General features: G+C 36.2%; 1 protein-coding gene across 1 annotated transcript in view; it reads right to left on the reverse strand.

The window, feature by feature from the left end:
- tnfrsf11a (tumor necrosis factor receptor superfamily, member 11a, NFKB activator) overlaps nt 1-15620 on the reverse strand; it is a 22057-nt gene extending 6437 nt beyond the window's left edge. The window contains exons 1-9 of the mRNA XM_073831015.1: nt 15366-15620; nt 10663-10735; nt 10214-10339; nt 9986-10132; nt 7253-7337; nt 6721-6797; nt 5699-5803; nt 5557-5606; nt 846-1566 (exon numbers count right to left, since the gene is read on the reverse strand). Coding sequence (XP_073687116.1) covers nt 846-1566; nt 5557-5606; nt 5699-5803; nt 6721-6797; nt 7253-7337; nt 9986-10132; nt 10214-10339; nt 10663-10735; nt 15366-15440 — 1459 coding nt within the window. The 5' untranslated portion in view covers nt 15441-15620. The remainder of the gene's footprint in view (nt 1-845; nt 1567-5556; nt 5607-5698; nt 5804-6720; nt 6798-7252; nt 7338-9985; nt 10133-10213; nt 10340-10662; nt 10736-15365) is intronic.
- Between the last annotated feature and the right edge of the window lie 10139 nt (nt 15621-25759).

Raw genomic sequence — 25759 nt, forward strand, 5'->3', positions numbered from 1 at the left:
ATATATATATATATATATATATATATTTTATTAATATGTAGAAATTACAGATTATATATAGGTTATATTAGATTCAATATATATTCTTAATTATTTTTTCAAATAATTATATACATAAATTTTATACACAAATTTAAAAATGTAGTTATAACTATAACTATATATATATATATATATAGTTTACAAATGATAAATTCTAGATAGATTCTAGATAGATATTAAATTCTATATTTTTAATTTATATATGATTGTTTAAATATTAATTTTTAATTAATATATATTATTTATACAAATATATACACACACATAATTTTTTATGTATCGTTTGTAGTCTATATATATATATATATATATATATATATATATATATATATATAAAATGTATATTTATATACACAATTAGTAAAGAAAAAAAATATATGTAATAAGGTTTTTTTTAGCTTCTTTCATAAGGTTTAGATAGAGATCCATCAATCTAGAAATTTGATATGTCTGGAAAACCAGTTCAACACATCAGCCAATACAACAGTGTGTGGCTAATTTGTTATCTTGGACATCTGTTTTATGATCAAAGCACTAAAATGCGTAATGATTTCCACCCTGTGCATTTTTGACCTGCTATTATTTGGAGATCATGACTTTGATAATTTCCAATATTTCATCATACCATACTGTATTTCTCCAACTGGACCTGAATCGCACGACATTGCTTGTAACTCCGGCACAATCATGAGTTGAACAGATTTGTGTGTACTGCACTATGAAGCAACAGCTTCAAATACCTCAGATGCACAGACAGCTTTTCATTTGTTTTCTCACTACTTTTGCACGTGTTAATGTCTTACCAGACGTGAGAGCGGATTCCGAGCACTGGTTCTGGAAGTCCGCGTCGGGGTCGGACAGTTTGTGGTCATCGCTGTGGATCAACGAAAGGCCCTGGTCATTAGCGCTGACCGACGGCAGAGGTGGAATGGTGGTGGAGTCTATGCTGCAGCAGCAAGGTTCATTCTGTCTATACAGCCCTTCGACCGCACCCCGGTCCCCATAGACGCCTCTCATCTCTGACATAGCTTCTTTGCCAGCAGGGCTGCTGTAGTCCAGATAGAGTTCCTGTGAGCGCTGTAGGTCTACGTAATCGCAGGCGGGCAGGACGTCCGACGTGCAGCTCTCACACAGTAGAGGCTCTTTCAAGCCGACGACCTCCACGTTTGCTCCAATGGCATCTCCTGTCCTGCAGGAGCAGCATGTTGCCAATCCCGTGGCCACTAGCTGACTGCAGTCCTCGTTTTCTCCAACCTCCATGGGCTCCTTCATGGAAAACACACAGCTGCAGGAGCTGCCCGATAGAGGAGACGCAGGCCCACCTCCGGAGTCTTCACTGGAGCTGCCTGATGAGGTTTCGGCTCGGTCCTGGTCCTGCTCTTGGTCCGTACAAGTTGACGTTTCATCAAGAATGGTTAGTTGGGTGCTAGGACATGTGATTAAGGATTCTGGGGGGGTTCGTTCTTGGCAAATCAGAGGGAGGGTTTGGGGAGCGTTGCCACCATGGTATGAAGTCACAGTTTCCTAAAAGAAAGTAAGATCAGTATGGGCCAGTCACACTATGCTGTTGAAAGGGTTTATGCTGGTTTGGTATGTTTTGAAGCGTGGTAGATGGTTTAAGCTGGTCCTAAATTGGTCACGAGCTGGTTTAAGCTGGTCATGCGGTGGTCCTAAACTAGCCCTGAGAAACTAGCTCCTGCTCAGGATCAACTCAAACCAGCTTCAAAACATACCTAACCGGCATATCCTGTTCATTTTAACAGAGCAAGTACGATAACTGTGTCAATAACTACAGTAGTCAACATTCGAAGTGGATCAAATCCTTTCATCAAATTTGTCCTAAAACCAAAAAGAATACCCGAACTTGTCTTAGGACAACTTTTGATGAACTTTTTTGATCCACTTCAAATGTTGACTACTGTATATGTTTTAGCCCTCATAATGCATTCAGGTCCATTTTGACCTAAAAAATAACTAAATAAATTATATATATGAAATATGAAGGTCAAAACTTGCACAAAATACATTTAGCCTTTTTCCCATATCTGACACACTTTTGGCAATGATAATTTTCTTGACATAATATATATATATAAATATGTACACTAGGGCTGCACGATATTGTGAAAAAATTACATTGCGATATATTTTTTTCTTGCGATATATTGCGATGTGTACAAATTCATTTATGTTCATCAGGTTGTTTTGAACTGCTTAATCAAATAATAATTCAAGAATAATTGGGGTAATTTTGTAAGCATTTTCAAAGAATAAAAAAATGTAAAAGTACAGTATAATCAAAACCCTGAAATAAAATACTTTTTAAAGCTTATTTTGGGTAGTTTGACTCACCTTATTCACTGTCAATTTCGGCAAATCAAGGGTTTAAAGGTGCAGTGTGTAATATTTAAGATTATCTCTAGACAGAAATGCAATATCATATACATAACTATGTTTTCAGGGGTGAATAAAGACCTTACTTAATTAACCATTATGTTTTTATTACCTTACAATTACCAGTTTATATCTACATACACCGCGGGTCTCCCCACATGGAAGCCGCCGTTATGTTTCTACTGTAGCCCTGAACGGACAAACTGCTCTACAGATCGCGTTTCATCACTGCTGTTCTTGGGAAAAAACACTGACACAATGATGAACAAGTAACTGCAATATTCACAATAACATCGTTTTATTGAATTATCAAGTAAATATAATTCTCTTATTTACGTTTTAAAAGAAACTTCATTATTCTTTGCTGTCTGAAACGACGACATCTTAATCGCGTGTCGGTTGCCGTAGTTTCTGTAAAGGGAGGGGTGAGCGGTGGACGGAGCCGTTGGTTGCAATCAGGTTGCAATTCAAAACTTAACCGCTAGATGCCGCAAAAATCTACACACTGCACCTTTAATATGAAATTAATAATGAATGTTGCTTTTACCCTGATGAAAGGGAAATCAGCTTCTTCCTTTCACGAAAAACATTAAAAGCTTAGCCAAGATGGAGGAACAGCTGATCATAGCTGTTACAGGGATAACATTTTTTAGCAGCAGAGCTACTGCAAGCAATGTTTAGTTTTGGAAATCCATTTATCTGTGTTTATTTATCTTTGCTGAAACTTCCGCGTCTGTAGGAGAGCGCGGGTCATGGTTGCTTAGCAACGGCAGACGCCACTGTGCCACTCAAGTTACAGAGCGCTTTTGAAAGGAGGAGAAATTGGCGCGCCTAGTGTTTTCCACGCGTTTTTAGGCGCGACATGTGAACGGTCCCTTAAATTCGTAGCGTTTCCGCGAGTTGTGGCAACAACTGCCAGGCACTCCCGACAAACCACCTGTTTTTGGTCAGCAGCATCCTTTTTGTATCCAAAATACTTCCATATGACCGACGTTGCGTTTCTTTTTGCGACCAAATCTTCCATTTTGGCGCTTTTCTCCCGTCCCGCGCTCATTTCGCCATGCGCACGCAGAGACTGCATGCATGAAGTAGGTGAAGCAACGTGTGCATTGTAGTTTTTAAAGAACCCTTAAATATGAGTTAATTACTTTATTTTAGACAAATATAGATCCGTGAATAGAAAGTTTAGAAATATAGAAAGTACATTTTTAAATCAGACACATAATTTTTATTTGCCCTGCATCGTGACTGCCGCGATGTGACTATCGCGCATGCGTATATCGCGATGACGATGCTGAAACGATCTATTGTGCAACCCTAATGTACACCATTGATGAATCATTGCAGCATGAAAAATTTATCATCTTTAATTTAATCTTTAATATCTTTTTTATCTAAAAGTGAATGTTCATGCAAGTAAAAAGTAGTTATTTAGTTAGAATTTCTTTATCATTTTGTTTGTTCATGTTGTTTTATTTTTAGATAAATGTTGGTTTCACACATTTGGACTGTTTTTGAGTAATCACGAGTTATAAATTCAAAGGAATTTAAGTAAATTCCATTATTATTGCAATAAGGTGAAAACTGGTATTTCTCAAATTATATATTCCGATAAAGTTCATACAATGATACACGCAAATAAAAATTCTCATCAATATTATATTGATTATATATAGTTTGCATCATAGTTTTTTTTCTAAAATAATACACTCAAAACTTAATTTGTTTTAACATTCAGTTACTGTTTGCTGATCAGATACAATAAGGTTTTAGTTAAATTGATTAATTTATGACTGTTTTATAGAATAACAACTGTATAAAATAACTGTAAAACAATTACAAATAAAATTATATAATAAAGTCAAATAAAATAAAATAATAAATTACAGTAAAAAAATAAAGATAAAATAAAACAAGTAAAAAAGTAAAATAAATCAAATCAAATAATAAATTACAGTAAAAAAGATAAAATAAAATAATTAAGTAAAATAAAAAAGTAAAATATAATAAATAAAATAAAATGATAAATGATAAAACAATTACAAATAAATTATGATAAAGTAAAAAAGAAATCAAATAGAATAATAAAGTACAGTAAAAAATAAAGTAAGATAAAATAAAATAAGTAAAATAAAGTATAATAAAATAAAAATAAATCAAATAATAAATACTCAAATAAAATTTCTTATCAATATTATATTGATTATATATACTTTGCATTATAGTTTTTTTCTAAAATAAATCTCAATTTCTTAAAAAAAGGAGAAAATGAAGTAATAACACTGTAATAGCATTGTAACAGTCAAAACCTAATTTGCTTTAACATTTACTCATTAATAAGAGGTTGCTGATCAGATACAATATGGTTTTAGTTAAAAATATTAATTTATGACTGTTTTATAAAATAACAAATGTATAAAACCGTTTAATAAAATATTTAAAATTAAATAATAAAGCTAAATAAAATAGAATTAAATAAAATAGTAAAGTAAAATTAAGTAAAAAATAAAATGATGAAGTGAAATAAAATAAAATAGTAAAATAAAATAAAATAGTGTACAGCTTTTGAATGCATTATGAGGGTTAATAATCATTATAATTCTGTAATAACAGGGCAGTCCACACCACAGCTACAACGACAACAAAACAGAGAAACAATATTGTTGGAATCACAATATTGTTGTGGATGACGTGCCTTAAAGGGTTAGTTCACCCAAAAATGAAAATTCTTGCATTCATTACTCAGCCTCATGTCATTCCAAACCCGCAAGACCTTCGTTCATCTTCAGAACACAAATTAAGATATTTTCCGAGAGCTTTCTGACCCTGCATAGACAGCAAAGCAACTGACAGGTTCAAGGCCCAGAAAAATTATAGGACACTGTTAAAATAGCACACGTGGCATCGGTGGTTTAACCGTACCAAAAAAAAAAAAAAATAAAAAAATAAATAAAATAACGACAACAATTTCTTCTATTCCTTCAACGCACCTTCATTCGTCCTCCAAAGATGAACAAAGGTCTTACAGGTTTGGAACGACATGAGGGTGAGTAATTAATGACAGAATGTTCATGTTTAGTCTTTGGAACAAGGCTACGGTTTTCAGATATTCTTTCTTACCTGTTGATTCCTACTTCCTTTCAGGTTTTGGACGCAGGTGCGTAGGTTTACTGTGGTGTCAGAAAACAAGCTTTAATCAACAACGTAGACAAGAATCTATCACAAACTGTAGCAAACAAACATGTTCCTGAACTAAATTTACCTGAGAGGAAGTTCAGCTTATCCTTGCAGCAAAACAAGAAGAGAACAACCAGGGATACCACGATGATGACCGACAGAAGGGCCACCACCACCCAGGGTGTCATACCTGAGGAGGAAGAGGAGGTTTATTCGTCACAATGCTCTGTAAAGGTCCTCAGTTTATCATAGAGGGTCTAGTTAATTTTTTAAGTGTCAGTTTTTTACACAGTCACATTTATTGCCCTTGCATGAGTGGCAAAATTCTTGAGAAACAAATAAACACATGCAGACTAATCCTACCAGAAATTACCGCCACCACACATCACATAAAATACGAGTTCCCACTCATTTTAAGTATTTTTTTAATGAATTTTCCATGGGATTTCCAGTCATTTGAGATTACTGGGTTTTAAATACACTACCAGTCAAAAGTTTCTTCTGCTCACCAAGCCTGCATTTATTTGATCCAATAAAGTACAGCAACATTTTTAAATATTTTTATTATTCAAAATAACTATTTTTATTTGATTATATTTTAAAATGTAATTTATTAATGTGATTTCAAAGCTGAATTATCAGCATCATTACTCCCGTCTTCAGTGTCACATGATTCACTGTTCAAGAAACATTTATTATTATTATGCTTTAAACTGATCAAAATAATTGTTCTCAGCTGTTTACTAAAAATAAAAATGTTTTTTGCGTAGCATTTCAGAATATTAGAATGATTTCTGAAGGATCATGTGACTGGAATAATGATGCGAAAAATTCAGCTTTGAAAGCACAGGAATAAATTACATTTTAAAATATATTCAGATAGAAAAGAGTGATTTTAAATTGTAAAATTTTTTCAAAATTGTACTGTTTTTGTTGTACTTTGAAACAAATAACTGCAGGCTTGGTGAGCAGAAGAATCTTCCTTAACAAAAAACATAAACAAATCTTACTGTTCAAAACTTTTGACTAATAGTGAATATATGACCAGATCTAAAATTCTTTGATATTTTCAGATTTTCATCACTTTCAACATTTTCAGTAACGTACCAGGAGAAGGGACTCCACACACCGCATCTGTCTTAAGGCTTCCTGGCTGTTTCTCGGTCTTGCCGACAGCTTTACAACTGGAAAAGAAAATGGACATTACAATGATTTGGAAATATTGTAAGCTTTACAACTGGAATAGAATTAGACATATCAAAAGAGGGCGGCCCAACAGTCTGGTCACTTCTGGTTTGATCAGTCTCAATTTTCTTCTCTAAGAGGAACCGCAAACACAAAGAGCAAGAAGAAAAGGGGCTCTTTCTAGGGGAAGTGGTGGAGAAATTAATCATAATACCACAGTGTGGTAAGACTGCGGAGGCTTTAAAAAATGAGCGAGCATGCCTGAGACCTTCCCCAGACAAACAACGCCTGTGAGAACGAGAGCTGTGACTTTGCAAATGAGTCCGGTTTAAGAACAGTTGTGTGTGTGACTCAGAGGACAGGCATGTTTGTGGCACACACTCCCAGCTGTTGTTAAACCTATGGACTTGTTATTGCATTGACTTTTTAAGCTTAGATTGAGAGGCATACTCACTCTGTCCATTTCTTGCAGGCTTCTATTGATATGGAATCTGAGAAATGTCCATATGAACAAGGCACACAGGTAGCTCTGCCCGTCTCTACAATGAAGACAGCGATAAGGAATTATAGACAGAGAGACATTTACTTCTATTTATCATCTATGTTCCATTCTATCTATCCACCTATCCATAATTATGTCCATCTATTTTTCTGTCAATCTATCTTTCTATCAATCTATCCATCCATCTATTGTTCTATCTACTCATCTATCTTCCATTCATCCATATATCCACCATTCTATCTAGTTTTCTGTCTATCTAGTATTCTATTGTTCTATCCATCATCCATCATTCTATCTATCCTTCTATCATCCATCTATCTACCTATCCTATCTATAATTCTATCCATCTATTGTTCCATCTGTTTCTATCTATAGTTCTATCAATCTATTAATCCATCTATCATTCTGTCAATCCATCTAGCATTCTGTCTGTTCAGCTATCATTTATCCATCCATCATCTATATATCTACCATTCTATCTATCTACCTATCCATCATTCAATCTATCTTTGTCTATCTACTATTCTTTTGTTCTATCCATCTATCGTTCTATCCACTCATCTATCATTCATCCATCCATCATCTATACAGATCTACCATTCTGTCTTCACACCTATCTATTGTTCTGTATGTATATATACTCTTCTATCTTCTATCTATTCATCCTTCTACCATCCATCGTTCTATCCATCCATCTATCTATCTATCTATCTATCTATCTATCTATCTATCTATCTATCTATCTATCTATCATCCACCTATTCATCATCTATGTACCATTCTATCTTTCCACCTATCCATAATTCTATCCATCTATTGTTCTAGCTGTCTATTTACCATTCTATCAATATATACATCAATTTACCCAGCCATCTATTATTCTATCTAGTGTCATCCATCCATTTATCGTTCTATCCACTCATATATATTAATCCATCCAATAATCTATAGTCTATCTACCATTTCATCAATTTATACATCCATTCATCTATTGTTCTATCCACTCATCTATCATGCATCTATCCATCATCTATCCAGAATATCTACCATTCTATCATCAACCAATTCTATGTATCTATTCTTCTACATGTACATATACTCTTCTTTCTCATATCTATCTATCATCTACCCATCCATTGTTCTATCATCCACCTACTTATCATCCATGAACCATTCTTTCTTTCCACCTGTCCATATTTCTATCCATCTATTGTTATATATGTCTATCTACTGTTAATCCATCCATCTATTGTTCTATCCACTCATCTATCATTCATCCATCCATCATCTATATATCTGTCTATCTACCTTTCTGTTGTTCTATCTATACCTCTATCATTCATCTATTCATCATTATGTACTGTTCTATCTATCCGCCTATTCATAATTCTATCCATCTGTTGTTCTATCTTAGCCTGGCTAACGCCAGACCACGTTATGACTTCGTCATGATTCGTGGTCTGGGAACCACATGTTCATTTTCTCGTATTTGAGGTGTGGTTTACGAATGCCCAGAGCCGTTTATTGGGTGCTACGAATGTCTATCAAATGCGCCTGTGCGTAGCTCATAGCCAATCGTTTCAATCATACCGGATGACGTATACAGAGCGATGGTTTAACGCCAAAAGTTGCTCTTTTTTCAAAATAAACTTGTGTTCTAAACTACTTAATGTTATAAGGGGCCGTTCACATGTCGCGTCTTTTGCGAGCTAAAGTTCGTTATTTCAACTGTAAACGCGCGGTATGCGCGCGCATAATGTAAGCGACGTGGTTGCGACCCGCTCGGGTTTTCCATGCGCAAGCTACAGAGCGGTTTGGAAAGGAAAAACCGAGGCGTCTAGCTTTTTCCACGCGTTTTTAGGCGCGACATGTGAACGGCTGCATCGAAAGATAACTTGCTGCCATGCTGGATCCATAGTTATAAACAAACTGCTTCGGTGAGTCGCATAGAAGGCGTCATCGTCTTGCTGCTCCCTCCCCATTCTGTGATTGGTTCCCTATCTGAGGTGAAAATTTGGTCCATGGTTTCCATGCTACCTTCCAGCGTGAATAAAATCGCGCTGCGCGGAAGGCAGCATGGGGACACCCAGGCTAGTTCTATCTACTGTTCTATCAAAATACACATCTATATATCTGTTTTCTCTTTCCTATCATTCATTCTATCCATCTCTCATTCTGTCTATATATATATATATCTGTCTTCTACTCCAACTATCGTTCTATCTATCCAGACAGAAAGAACAACCGATAAATGGAGCGTACAGTCTACAGAAAGCCCTGTGATGTCTTTTAATTTTAATTACAGTTTAAATGTCAAGATGCTAAAGATAAAATATAAACTGCAGCGTGTCCAGATCCATTTCTGTGAACTGTATTATAGTGTTCCTTTCCATTTGGCACTAAACCTTGCGCTCAAAACCACAGAGCTGGAACAGCCACTGATTTACTGCACTCTCAATTACGGGTACACTTCATCTATCTATAAGACATATGATTAATGTCTCCCACTTTAAACTTCTGAATTAACTTAGAAAAGAGATAGTTCATGCCAAAATGATCATTCTGTCATCATTTACACACTTTCATGTCATGAACCATACCTTTATCAATATTTTTTTTCCTAAAAATAAGAATCAAAATGCTCAAATCTTTGTAACTCTGTGTCGAGTCACCACAAGCTCTTACCGCCCATTTTGACTCCTTCTCCCGCAGGACATTTTTTAATCGCCTCACAGTATTCGCAGTTGATCAGAGAGCAGTGGAAACCCTGCTTGCACCGGCACGGTTCTGCCGCAGTAGGGTTGTGTGGACGAGTGCGGTTGAATCCTTTACCTGCAGAGAATGTGCATGGTGTTAAATTATAATGCAAAATTAAACAACTTTCTTTCTTTACACACATTATTCAACACTGACCCTCATCGCAGAACTTCTGAGGAAAACATTTAGTGTCGCTGTTCCAATCCGGCTGGTATTCTTCAAGGCCACATTCACGGCACTTCGTGCTAGAGATGCTGTCGCAATGGGCGAAAACGTATTTTCCTGCATTCAAAGGAAAGTTGTTAAAAGATGTAAATGTGTCATTTTGGTCACTGGGAAAAGATCAGTGAATACATATTGCAAAATATGATATTTTTCTATAATGTATAGTGGAAGTCATTGTAGGCTATAGTTCGTGTGGGGGTGTGTTGGCCTCTTCCTCTTTTTCTTATCCTTCTGCTTTTCAAATGGGAAAAAACGATCAGATTTAGACCTGATCTTATTTTTCCCAGACAGGCTTCACTCACACACCATAAAATGAATGAATGGATTGTTTTATAGCGTCTTCTACGTAGTATAATTAACTAGTCTGTATTGCTACTCACCTGGTTCACATTTTCTGCAGCATCCCCCGTTGTGCTCATATTCGTTTTGCTGGCAGCTTATGGCCTGTCCAGCCTGAAATGTATAACAACAAGAGTTAAACAAACATATTGGTAAAATGCTTGTGATGCTCCTCATTTATAAGTCACTTTGGATAAAAGCATCTGCTAAGTGACTAAACTTAAGTCCAAACTATGGTACAGCAACAGACATTTATGATAAATAGATAGATACTAAATTAAATGTGCAGCTTTGAGAGTCTCATGGGTCACCCATGGGAGGTTTTTAGTTGCAGATGTTTAGCAAGCATTGGAGAAGCCCTCATAATACTTTTTTTTTTCAATAAGCATATGAAAATGATTTCTGAAGGATCATGTGACACTGAGGACTGAAGAAACTGCCATTACATGAATATGCTACATTTTAAAATATATTAACAGTTGCTTTAAATTGTAATAGTATTTGACATTATTACTGTGTTTTTGATCAAACAAAAAAAAGAGACTTTGTTTGAGACCTTTGAAAGAGACCTTTCTAAAGCATGTTTATAATGACTTTTAACCAAGTTTAATCAGTTCATTATAATTTTGAACAGTACATGTATTATTTTACTATTGTGAAACGTTCTTTTTGTGAAAATTGTCGGTATTTTTCTTCAAATCCATGCCAGTTGCTTATTTTGTAATCTGATGCAATGGCATTCAGGCATTTTGAAGTGTGGCTTAAGCATTCAAATACTTTTTGGGGTCATTGTATCTCTAGTCCGCTGGATGATTTCTACAGCAATGAATAAACTACACAAAGTATCTGTTCTGGTCGGAATGAGAGTCTTCAAGGAATAACGATCATTTGAGTGGTAAAACCATCAGGGAATGAAAGAGTGGGGGAGTGTGTATATGGTGTGTGTGTGTGTGTGAGGGGGGGTGGTATTGCCCAACTCAGAGGAAGAAAAAAAAAACAAGAAGAAAAGCAAAAAAACACCACCCACATCCCTCCAGATACCACAAAAGCATTCCACGGTTTAACAGCAGGGCAGAATTAAATGCAATCCTTTAATTCAGTGCAAATCTGAGAAAATCTAGCCGTCACTTATGTAAAGGATAATAAAAAAAGAGAAAATAGTGCCAAGCTCAGCATTCAGGGCTCTCGTGGAGGTGAAATATGAAAGCTCTCTTTATCTCTCTAAAGCAAAAAAGCAGAAGCAAACATTTTCCTATTTAAGTGTTCTGGGGTTGATCATGGATCAATGGATTTATCCATCATCTCATTTGGAAAAATCCGTGGGTATCATGGAAATTCATGGGGAAATAAGATTTCCTTATCAGATTTGTTAATGACAACAAGCTTTGTCTAAACAAGGGACTAGTTCACTACGCTTAAACAAAAAACAAATATTCAACAGGAAGAAAACCCAGTTTATTCAAATGATGAAACAAGTTGTTTACTGTATTCCTTGATGTATATAAAACTCAGTATTAATATATATATACTATACTTTTGACACTACCAGTCAAAAGTTTTTGAAGTGTACGATTTTTAATGTTTTTTTAAAGAAGTTTCTTCTGGTTACTAAGCCTGCATTTACTTGAGCTAAAATTTTGAAACATTTTTGCTATTTAAAATAACTGTTTTGATTTCAATATATATTAACTCCAGTCACATGGTCCTTCAGAAATAATTATGATTTGCAGCTCAAAAAACATGTATTATTATTATTATTATTATGTTGAAAACAGCTGAGTAGAATTTTTTTCAGGTTTCTTTGATGAATAGAAAGTTCAAAATAACAGCATTTAGAAATGCTGAAATAGAAATCTGTTGTAACACTATAAATGTCTTTATCATGACTTTTGATCAATTTAAAGCATCCGTGCTAAATTAAAGTATTAATTATAATTAATAAAAAAAATTATACTGACTCCAAGCTTTTGAATGGTATAGTGTCTAATGTTAAAAAAGCTTTTTAATTCAGATAAAAGCTGATCTTTGGATCTTTCCATTCAAAGAATGCTGAAAATATGTACTCAACTGTTTTAAATATTGATGATGATGATAATAAAAAGTGCTTATTGAACAAATGTGACATTAAAACACACTAAATTACAATAAACATTCAATGCTGAATGAATACTTAAAAAAAATAAAAAAATAACAAAAATCCTCTGTTTCTTTTAAGACGTTAAACACACTTGATGAAATTCTGAGGGTTTTTCGACCACTCCTGAAGAAAGGCCTTTTGATGGACGCATGTGAAAAAACACAGGAAACCCAAAGGAATGTCCAGAGTTCATTTCTGATCTCTACATTTGAATGTAAGGCTACACTCAGGCAACAAAACATATTTTCATTGACTAAATATATAAGATCATGGTCAGTGACGCCCTGAAAAATTATATGTTACGAAATATGCGCCGGACACGGAGAAACCTTTTCTCACAGGATCTCGCTGCATATAGCAGAAGCACTCAGATTTCATAATTCACAGTTCATGTGCACTGCTTTGCATGTGTTCTGTTTATGAATGCCAAAAGATAGCAATGCTGTGTTACTGTAAACTAGAACTGTATATGTGACCCTAGACCACAAAACCAGTCATAAGGGTCAAATTGTTAGGATAGGATGCATTTGGCTGAGATACAACTATTTGAGAATCTGAGGGTGCAAAAGGGCATCGCCTTTAAAGTTGTCCAAATGTTTTTAGCAATGCATACTACTAATCAAACATTACGTTTTGATATTATGGTAGGAAATTTACAAAATATCTTTACTTAATAGAATAATTGATAATTTTGACCCATACAATCTATTGTTGGCTATTACTACAAATATACCCATGTGACTTACAGCTGGTTTTGTGGTCCAGGGTCACATATATAAAAAAAAGTCATTTCATTTAGTTTAACAGAATCAACAATTCCTTTAACAAAACACTTATCCATCATCTGAAGAAAATGCCTCTCAGTATCAAAGGTCGAAAGTGGTCAGCATTGTTTCCAGATATAATGACATTTTCATTCATAACTCTTCATACAACCTGGCAAACACATGTTCAGACCTGCATGTGATGCAACAGAAAACATGCTAAAACTTTTGACTTGATACAACATTAGATAACTCAGAAAACAACTGAATGAATGAAAATGGGTTTTGACAACAACAACAACAACAAAAAAAAGCAAATTTCTGAAACCAGGATATAATAGACATTGTCAAAGTCCAATATTAGGGGTTTTTCCCAAAATGTTAGTATGGAACAAAACAAGTTTTTGAGAGTTTTGACCTGGAGTTTTACACCATTCCCAGGAATGTAATGATAATTTACATTTGATGAGTATCAAATTTGATTTGTGACCTTGGACTGAAACCAGTCTTAAGTACTTAAGTAAAACGGGTATATTTGTAGGAATAGCCAGAAATACATTGTATGGGTCAAAATGATTAATGCCAAAAATCATTAGGATATTAAGTAAAGATAATGTTCCATGAAGATATTTTGTAAATTTCCTACTGTGAATATATCAAAACGTAATTTCTGATTAGTAATATGCTTTGCTAAGAACTTAATTTGGACAACTTTAAAGGCGATTTTCTCAATATTTAGATTTTTTTTTTTTTTGCACCCTCGGATTCCAGATTTTCAAATAGTTGTATCTTGGCCAAATATTGTGACTGGTTTTGTGGTCTAAGGTCATATTTCTTATTAAACACACACACACACACACACACACACACACACACACACACACACACACACACACACACACACACACACACACTGCACTTAAGGTTAGAACCAACATCATCATGAACAAAGCACAATCCCAGAAACATCCACATCCACATGGAGTTCCCCTCAAAGTGTGCAACAATTCAGATCGCAGGGGAAAGTTCAGAATAGTCTGACAGGGAAGGAAAGAGAGGAGATATGTCTCAAAACCTAGTGAGAAGCCAACCTAGAGAGCACTTTTGAGCAGAAATACCTGTCAAGGTATGTCTTCTCAATTTTGAGCCACGGAAATTAGTGACAGGCTATCGGTTCTTTTGAACAGTTCACTTCAATTAACCGGTTAAAAAAAAAGAGAGATTCATCAATTCTCTTGTCATCGCGTCATCATTTGGACTTCATTGTTATTAATGTCTCCCAGTTCATTTTGTTGCAGCCATAATTAATCTTGAACAATGTTAAAATGAAAGCTGTTTGATAAAAAACAACTCGTTTCGTATGCGTGTTGCTGACAACAGTCTATAAAGTCACGAATTTGCATTGCGTTTTATTTGGTAACATTTCCGCCATTCGGCTATTACTTACTTTTCGCCCCATTAGTTAAGTCCTCAGTTCAATAGCCTACAAACGCGAATCTAGTCTCATTACAAACTGGACTTGTCTGAAGAGACAGGTAAATTGTTAACACGAGAACCGTTTGGTTCAGTCAGATCGAACGAAGCGATCAGACAGGATTTTGAGATTCATTGTAAAGGTCCGAATCAAAGGAGCGAGTCATTCACAATTCGTACATCGCTAAAAGTACACAACTACCGTTCCTGCAACAAAGCGCTGAAATAAACACAGTGGAATAAGGCAGTTGGCCATTGTGGTGAGCAAAAACTAAACAGAGCGCAAAATAATAATTCCCCGTAATAACAAACTCAAAGACAAGGTTTGATGTACTGGAATTCCTTGCAAAAACATAGAAAGCAAACTTACCTGCGTGCACAGAGCAAGAACGAAGTGTGTGATCCATCCTTGAAATATCCAGCTAGCTGAAAAGTTCACTCTCATTATTCTAAACTTTAAAACAGAACTCTGTAATCTCAGTTTCAGAGTTGTTGTATTGTCCAGTGAGGTTCAGCAGCAGACGTGTGCGCGCTCTGGGATGAAGGGATGAAGCTCCAGACTGCTGCAGTTCATTCGCAGAGAGCATGTCCCATGATGTTCACTCACCCACGCCTCGACTGCTGCTCTCCCTGTGTTTCCACTGCACTACAGTCATGTGGAAGCTGCTCAGTTGCTCACACGCTCCTCCCATTTCTCGTAATCAAAGTAGTCCACATATAAACGGGGTGACGTTCGTATAACCAGGCAATCACTGTCTGTCACTATCGTTCAACTGTGTGGCAGTTTAGTTGCACCGCGCCACGTCAAGCACATGTATCGCGTTAGTTTACTATTATAGCTAAAGTGTAGGGAAGATACATGTAGTCTACTTTTAAGTTGTGAGGTAGGCCTACCCTTAAAACACGAAAAATAGAAGCTATCTATTTGCTAATGTCCATGAAACAGAGCACAATGCTACAATGCAATCCAGTTGCCCTGCACTTTTTCTGTGTGGTGGATGAACCTAAATAGCATCTCTTGACTCATAACTTGATTGGACTGCCAAGTTAAAACTTTTTATGTAAAATAGTGTTAACAATAAAACTGTAGTATACTACTGTTTAAAATGTTTATTATTAAAAAAATGAGCAAGTAGGCTATACAATTTTGAACATAGTTGCACTTATGGAAGCACTAAAAACAGATGTTTCTTAAAACTATATGGTATAAAATTACTACAGTACCTATCGAAAATCATCATACCCTGTGAAAACCTTTACCTTTTTTCACAGTACACCCTGAAAAATAAAATAAATTAAGTCTAACTTTTTTGATCTGCATGTGCACATAACCCTCATCATTAAAGTTGGAGAACCATTAAATAAATGAGTCAGTGAAATGCCTGGTTTGGTCTAGTGTTCAGCTCCTTAAAGTATACCATTTTAAAATTGCTCAGGTGCAAGCAATCAACTTCCATATTAAGTAGTGGTGTTGATTACTTCAGAATAAAACAAACTGTTTCTTGAAGATTCCACTGTTAGTAGTGCATGGTACGGCAAAGAATGGTTGGGAAAGTGCTTGCAAGACCTCCGGGGTAAAGTTGTAGAAAGGGTTACATAAAACATTTTCTAGGCTTTAGCTATCCCTCAGAGTACTGTTCAGAGCATCATTAAGAAGTGGAAAACCTTCTGGCAAAAGGTGCCATGAACTCCAAGTGCTATGTTTGGCGAAAAGCACACCACCCAAAACACACCATACCTACTGTGAATCATGTTGGTGGCAGCATTATGTTGTGGTGGAGTTTCTCTTCAGGTGGGACTGGGCGATTGGTCAGGATTGAAGGGAAAATGGATGCTGCCGCTGCCAAGTAAGTTCCAAAATTCTTGAGGAAATCCTGTGTCTATCTGCTGGACAGCTGAAGATGAGCAGGTCATTCAACTTCCAACACGACAATGACCCTAAACATACTGCCAAAACAACAAAGAAATGGCATGAGGATAAGAAGGTGAATGTCATTGAGTGGCCAAGTCAGAGCCCTGACTTAAATCCAATTGAAAATCTGTGGATGATTTGAAGAGAGCAGTCTATTGCTGCTCACCACAGAATTTGACTGAACTTGAGCAATTCTGCAAGTAAGAATGGGCAAATATTCCACAATCAGGGTGTGCAAAGCTAGTACAGACATATCCAAAAAGACGGCTGTAATTAAAACAATTAAAGATAGCTGTAATTAAAAAGAAAGTTGGCTCTACGAAGTATTAAATCAAGGGACTGATGACTGTTTTTTCTTTCATTGGTTTGATTTTGTAAGACCAAATTAATAAATAAAGCTGGAAAAGTTATTTGGAATAGGGTTTGATTTCAGGCTGTATGACAAATAGAGTAACAATTTCAAAAGGGTATGATGATTTTCTATAGACACTGTATAAGATGACTCATCTTGCACTACACAGATTTTCGTCCAATCAAATGCTAGGTTGTTTATGCTATGCAACCTTATATCATGGCACAACTCAAATCATGTGCAGGAGAGTGGATATTTTACCAATGCCTTAGACAAGGCTCAACCAATTAAATGTTATAACTGTTTTATTAATATGTTTTTGTTGTGAGTAAATACTTAAAGTCCCCATAAAATCAACATTTACATTTTTTGGCTTTTAGTAGCCTTAAGTTTATCTATACACCTAATTTTGCAATAAGAGTGGGCACGGCCATGTGTACATTTTATGGGTCTGGCTTCTGGTTTTATCCGCATCCAGTTATTTTTTGGCTTTAGATAACAGTTTGTTTTTCTGCTTGATATTGCAAATTGGTGTATTGGTGGTCATTATTTCCCTATAGAGGCTAATGAACCGTCTTGCCCATAGGTTTACTTCTGCGTTGAAGCTATTGTGCACCAAAACAATTACAAAATTTGCATTCATACAGTCTTACAGTCAGGGTTGCCAGGTTTTCACAGCAAAACCCACCCAAATGCTACTCAAAACTAGCCCAATCATGTTTCGTTTGGGGGGTGGGGGTCACCTGGTAAAAATTACATTCTGGGGTTAAAATACACGTTTTTGGTGAGATTCCTCAGGCAAAATTCACATTCCAGGGGCTAAATATCACATTGTGGGGTAGATTCAATCCAGGGCCATGAATAACAAACTGTGGCAACAGGGTGAAAAGTAGCCAAATTCCATGGGAAAACCACAGACTTGGCAACACTGTTTACAATCTCTAACTTCTGCCAATATGGATCAACGATTTTGATGACATCACCCTGCACTTCAGCTTCTCATCAAACTTTACGTCCAATTAAATGCTCTCTAGAATCCGAAACGTCCCGCCCCCTAAACTATAGAGGGTTTGCACTTACAGTACATCACGATTTGGTCAGTTGCCCGGATGCGCGGCTAAATTGGCGATACTCGGATGTGAACAACAGCATTGCACTGTTAATGTACTACTGAAAACGTTGTGTTCTGATCATTTATGCTGTATAAACCACGTTAAAAATGTGTGGAAGCTGCTAAATCATAAAGAGAAGGACTTAGTAAGCAGGCAAGGGTGCAATATTTGGACAAACTAAAGTTAATAGGTGGTAAGGATACATACAAGCAGTATTAATTAAGATAAGCCTAATGTTTCACTTACCTGAATGGAAATGATAAGAACAGGAATGTTGTCAAAAATCTTGCCCTGGAAATCCTGGTTCAGTTTGGCCAACCACAAACACCAACCAAAAACAGTTTTTTGCACTCTTCTGCTTGATTATAACTTTTGGCGGTCTATAGTAATCCAAATGTTTTTCCTGGTCCTACCATTTAATACAGCCCAAAACATGACAATAATTGACCATTTCAGCAGCAATAATCAGCAAAATATACAAGTTTCGTTTGATTCAATGGCATTGTTTACATTCAGAGCCGACTGATGGCACCATGTGAAAATACTATAGACGCTTAAGTTGCGGCTAAAATGGGTCACTTCTTCACAGAGTTAGTATTTACTGTACGGCGAACGGCACGTAGTGCACTATATAGGCGATAGGGAACGATTCAGACAGTGTAAATATGCTTTCCATTGGCGCGATAGAAGTCTGGTTTCGTGCTGTCTCACGTACACCGCGGCAGCGCGCACGCTGTCGCCTCAAATGCGGGATTCGGCGCAGACCACAAAAGGTACCAGATTTATTTGAATTCTACACAGAAAGTTACATTTTATATACCTTTAAGTTTTGTACAGGCGCAGCAAACTCCACATTTTTGCATTAAATGTACTTAATATCGCCTTCTTTTTCAAATTGGTTTTGTGGTTCTGGACCTTACATAGTTTTCAAAAGAATAACATACAACTACATGACGAATGATCAGATTAAAGTAATGGTCCACTAGTGTGCGGCCGCTCTAAAAAAAGAAGGTCATTCTAAGTAATGTTAAACTGAGTTGTTTGCTTGTAATTCTTATCTTGCTTAACTGTCAGCTCATAATTGCTCACTTGGCATCTGTCTTAGTGGGTAAATGGGGCAGATAGCAATGCTTTCGGGATGTAGGTGGGGGTGTTTGAAACATTGCCAAAAGTTTCGCTAATTCACTCTCCTCTCGCTTTCAAGCACAAAGCTGTCGTGTCTGTGCCTTTAAAACACCGCTGCCTGCTTTGAATAACAGTCATCGCTGAAGCTGAAGGGCATGTTTTGGCATCCATGCTCTTCTCGATGCAGCTACCGCACCACCCCACATGCAAATCAGGTGTACATGTTGTCCTCGAATGTAGAGATGTCACAAAAGACTGATTGTTCTAGCATGAAAAAACAACACTGAACCAACCCAATTTACAGGAATATGTTATGATTTAATGGTATGATTAAATTCATTGTAATGTTTTTGGGGGCATAAAATAAAAAAGGGTGATGCAACTGCATTAGAATACTTCAAAAACAACAACAACAACAACAAAAAAAACGTATAAAGCAGTTTTAAACAAACAAACAAACAAACAAAAAAATGTGCTTTCTAATATTTCAAAAAGTTTTGTCTGCCAGATTAAAGGTGTGTAGTGCAACCAACATTAAAAACACATAACAAGAAATTACATCACCAGACACCAGTGCATGACTGTGTGTGTTATAAGGCCATTAAATCTCCTTTTTGTATGTTTAAAGTTTGCATAATAATAATAATAATAAACAAAATTAATAAGTATTATTTATATCAAAATGAAAATTATGAGATAAAATGTCATAATTATTGCATACTAAACAATAATTAGGAATAATGAATTAATAATTAAGATTAAGATTAACTAAATAATAAATTAGATAAAAAGTTGAAATATGACATTAAGCTATAATCATGAAATTAAAAAATTGAAATTATGACATAAAATGATCCCAATTATGTGATAAAAAAACAAAATCGTGACATAAAAAGTAAAAATAAATAAATATATGAAAAAATACACACACACACACACACACACACACATATATATATTATTTAGCTGAAATTCAGACATAATTATAAGATAAGTCAAAATAAGACTAATATAAAAAATAAATTCAGCTAGAATCATGAGATAAAAAGTAAAAATTATGAGATAAAAAGTTGAAATATGACATACTAAACCATAGTCATGTTAAATCCTGACATAAAATTATCGAAATTATACGTTTAAAAAGAAAGTTGTATTTAAAAAAAAGAAAGTTATTTAAAAATAAACACACATATATAACAAATTTAATTCTGTCATAATTATGAGGTAAGTCAAATTAAGAAATATTAAGTCAGAATCATGAGATAAAAAGTTTAAATAATTGTTAAAAAATTTAAATTATGACATAAAATGACCATAATTATGCAATAAAAAAGAAAGTTGACATAAAAATGTAAAAATAAATAAACACACACACACACACACACACACACACACACACACACACACGTATATATAAAATATTGAACTGAAATTCAGTCATAATTATGAGATAAGTCAAAATAAGACAAGTTAAGCCGGAATCATGAGATAGAAAGTCAAAATTATGAGATAAAAATGAAAATATGAGATACTAAAGCATAATCATGTATAAAAAAAGACATAAAATGATCGAAATTATGCGATAAAAAGAAGGTTGTGACAAAAAAGTCAAAATAAATAAATATGTAGCTAAAATTCAGTCATAATTATGAGATAAGTCAAAATAAGACATTAAGCCAGAATAATGAGATAAAAAGTCAAAATTAAGATAAAAAGTCAAAATATTACATATTAAGCCAAAATTGAGACAAAACATTAGAATTATTACTTATATTAATATTAATTATTACAATAATTACAAAGTTAATTACCAGTATAATTATAATAATTGACATTTTACCTCATAATTTCAAATTCACAATTGTCATAATTCAAAATTGTTCCAAAAGTTTGACTTTTTGTATCATACTTGTGACTCATAATTTCACTTTTTTCATAATTTTGATTTACCCCAATGTAAACATTTTGTCACTTTTTATCTCATGATTATGGCTATGCCATTTTGACTTATCTCAAACATGATTTAGTACCTCCTAGCTTGACTCATTACACAATTATGAGTATTATGTCATAATTTTGATTTTTTCATTTGTGCTCTCAGCTGTAAAATGTTTTTCTCACATTGTCAAGCTTTAAGAGCAAGGAAGCCAGGCTGAACCTGGCACTCTCCAAAAACAAATTTGCCATCAAAGTGTTCGCATATTGGCCTGAACTCAAAGCTTTTCGGTTCCTGTTTGCTGTCTTGTTATGCACTCAGTCCATAACGCAACAGGAATAAAAACACGGAGAGGCAGAATGTTCCCGTGGTTTTCTGCAGCCGCTCTCTCCTCTCTCCGGGTTTGGAAATGTTCCTGGCATCTGACTCACACAGTCGTCTTCAACTCTTGCCCTGCGCTCATGAGTAACTTATCCCTGCTGATGAAATTTCCACATACTACCGTAGATCAGCTCCAAATCATGCGCAGGTCACCTCGTGCTAGAGAAAATATTTTATGCAAATATGAGCTCTTGTTTTTTTTAATCATGAATCACATCAAAAGTTACACGAGCGATGAGGTAAACACAAAAGTTAAAGATTAAAATTAATATGCAAATTTCGTTCTCCTTCAGTCAATAAATGATCCAACACAAAGACTTCTGTAGAATCGTGCCAGTGTTTCCTCCCGCCAACTGCTGACCATGTGATCAAGGGGCCCTTGAACTTTGAAACCTTTTTTCCCAAACGCAGAGGGAAAAACAAACCACGTCTTTGAAGTTCTCAAGATTTGTCGTTGTTTTTTCAAGGCCAAGCGTTTATTGCAGTAACACCTGCCGGAGGGTAAAATACGCGGCACAATTCAGTTGCATTAGAGACAGTAAATAGAGTATATATTAACTGATATGAACCTCTGAGCCAGATAGCATGAGAAACAAACAGTGTGCTACTGTATCAGAAGTAGTTAAGTGCAGATTTATTATGACGATTGTCAAGCCAGATGACAAAAAAAATGCCACTTCAGATGCCCTGTTTACACTTGCATTTAAAACAGCGATTTAAAATGAAAACATTCCTTGTCTACACTGGCATTTTCACTGTTTCAGAAACGATCTCCATCCATACTACACAACCAAAAACGCGTGTCATTCATAATGAGGTTATTGTTTATGAAGTCGTCAAGGATACGCAGAGCAAATGTGGGCAGCCACGCCATCATTTTCAAAAGAATCCATTTTGATACTTTCGAAAACGCTGCTGACTTTGCTTTAGTTTGGTCCGTTTACATATCAGTGTAAACAGACCAAACTAAAGCAGGGTCTGCAGTGTTTTCGTCTAACGGTGCGCTTCCACTGGCACATAGCGAGTGTTTTCAATTTATTCCTATGGAAGTTGAGCTTAAACGCTCTTGCGGTGCATTGTGGGATTGAAAGTGATGTGGAAAAAGTGTTGAAAGTGGCTGAGAGTGTCAAAAAGTTTGGGCATTCCTCAACGTTATGCAAATCTCGAGCGAAAAACACGGGCGACAACCAATCGCTGTGAAAAGTAGGCAAAGCAAGATTTTGGAGTATGTTTCAGAGTGTTTGGTGGATTACTGAGTTGAAATCACATATCACTAAAAAAGTCATGCAAAAGTAAATGCACTGTGCATGCTTTCATTATATGCCAGTGTTTAGTTTGCGAACCGCCGGTGAAAGAAGACAATGAAACACAAACAAGTGTCAACATTGTTTTTCAGAGGCGTGCTCTGCCCTAAATTTGACACCCCAAAGCAGTGGCGTTGTAGTGTTGCCAGCGGCACTAAACGCGGATTTGACGCTGTTAACGCTCTTGCAGTGCATTATGGGATTGAAAGTGGTGTGGAGAAAGCATTGAGAGCGACTGAGAGCGTCAAAAAGGTTGGATATTCCTAAACTTTATACAAATGTAATGCGAAAAATGCCGGGCAACAACCAATGTAGCTTTGTTACTGAGCACAGATTTGACGTTATAGAGGAAACGCACCATTACAGGGTTGAAAGAATTGTGGGGTTGAAAGCAGCAAGGAGAAAGTGTAGAGAGCGTCAAAAAGGTTGGGCACTCCTCAACTTTATGCAAATGTCGAGCGAAAAACGCCGGGCGACAACCAATTGTAGTCTTGCCATCGGCACTGAGCGCGGATTTGACGTTGTAATGGAAACGCACCATTACGGGATTGAAAGGATTGTGGGTTTATGGGGCTGTGTGAACGTGGAACTGGTGGATTACTGAGCTGAAATCACAAGTTATTGAAAAAGTAATGCAAAAGTAAATGCACTTTGCATGCTTCCATTATATGTAGTGTTTAGTTTGTGAACCGCCGTTGAAAGAAGATGATGAAACACAAAAAGAGTGTCAGCATTGTTTTTCAGAGGCGTGCTGTGCCCTAAATTAGACACCCCAAAGCAGTGGCGTTGTAGTGTTGCCAGCGGCACTGAGCAGTATTTGATGCTGTAAACACTCTCGCAGTGCATTATGGGATTGAAAGCAGTGTGGAGAAAGCATTGAGAGTGGCTGAGAGCGTCAAAAAGGTTGGATATTCCTAAACTTTATGCAAATGCCATGCGAAAAATGCCGGGCGACAACCAATGTAGCGTTGTTAGCGGCACTGAGCACAGATTTCACGTTGTAGAGGAAACACACCATTACGGGATTGAAAGCATAGTGGGTTTATGGGGTTGCGTGAACGCGAACTGGTGGATTACTGAGCTGAAATCACAAATTATTGAAAAAGTCATGCAAAAGTAAATGCACTTTGCATGCTTTCATTATATGCCAGTGTTTAGTTTGTGAACCGCTGGTGAAAGAAGACGATGAAATGCGAACAGAGTGTCAACATTGTTTTTCAGAGGCGTGCTCTGCCCTAAATTTCACACCCCAAAGCAGTGCCGTTGTAGCATTGCCAGTGGCACTGAGTGCGGATTTGACACTGTAAACGCTCTCGCAGTGCATTATGGGAAACTTTATGCAAATGTCATGCGAAAAATGCCGGGCGACAACCAATGTAGCGTTGTTAGCGGCACTGAGCACAGATTTGACGTTGTAGTGGAAACAGACCATGGAGAAAGCATTGAGAGCGGCTGAAAGCGTCAAAAAGGTTGGGCATTCCTCAACTTTATGCAAATGTCGAGAGAAAAAAGCCTGGTGGCAACTAATCGTAGCATTGCCAGCGGCACTGAGTGTGGATTTGACGTTGTAGTGGAAACGCACCATTACGGGATTGGAAGGATTGTGGGTTTATGGGATTGAAAGCAGCATGGAGAAAGCATTGAGAGCAGCTAATAGCGTCAAAAAGGTTGGGCATTCCTCAACTTTATGCAAATGTCGAGAGAAAAAAGCCTGGTGGCAACTAATCGTAGCATTGCCAGCGGCACTGAGTGTGGATTTGACGTTGTAGTGGAAACGCACCATTACGGGATTGGAAGGATTGTGGGTTTATGGGATTGAAAGCAGCATGGAGAAAGCATTGAGAGCAGCTAATAGCGTCAAAAAGGTTAGGCATTCCTCAACTTTATGCAATTGTCAAGTGAAAAATGCCGGGCAACAACCAATCAAACCCCGCGCTCAGTGCCCCTGGCAACGCTACAATGCCACTGCTTTGGGTTGTGTCAAATTTAGGGCAAAGCACAATGTTTACACCCTGTTTGTGTTTCATCGTCATCTTTTAACGGCGGTTCGCAAACTAAACACAGCCACGCCATTGCAAAGTCTCCATTTTAGTCCGTTTACACTTAACTGCAACCCCAGAGTTTTCAAACTAAAACGTCATCTGCAGCGTTTTAAAAACACTGGAGTAGTGTAAATGACAGGTGTAACTGTAGCAAATTCTGCATTTTAAAATGAAAATACACTAGTGTAAACGCAGCCTGAAAAGCAACCCCAGAGTTTTCAAACTTTAACTGCAGCATTTCCAGGGTTGAGACGTGTAAACGAATCCGTAGCAAAAGCACTAATACGCTGTCCACACTGAGTGTGTTTTCATTTTAAAATCGCGTTTTAAAATGAAAATGATCCTTGTCTACACTGTCATTTTTACTGCTTTTCAGAAACTATCTCCGTTTACACTACACAACCGAAAATGCATGTCACGTGACCATTCATTATGAGCATGATGTTATTGTTTACACTGTCATTACACTGAGGCTGTGTTTACACTAGTGGATTTTCATTTTAAAACAATGTTTAAAAATGAAAACAATCCTTGTCTACACTGGCTTTTTCGCTGCATTTCAGAAACACTCTACATGGAGACACCAAACTGAGAAATATG

The sequence above is a fragment of the Garra rufa genome, chromosome 24 (assembly GCF_049309525.1).
Source record: "Garra rufa chromosome 24, GarRuf1.0, whole genome shotgun sequence".
NCBI classification, from domain to species: Eukaryota; Metazoa; Chordata; class Actinopteri; order Cypriniformes; family Cyprinidae; genus Garra; species Garra rufa.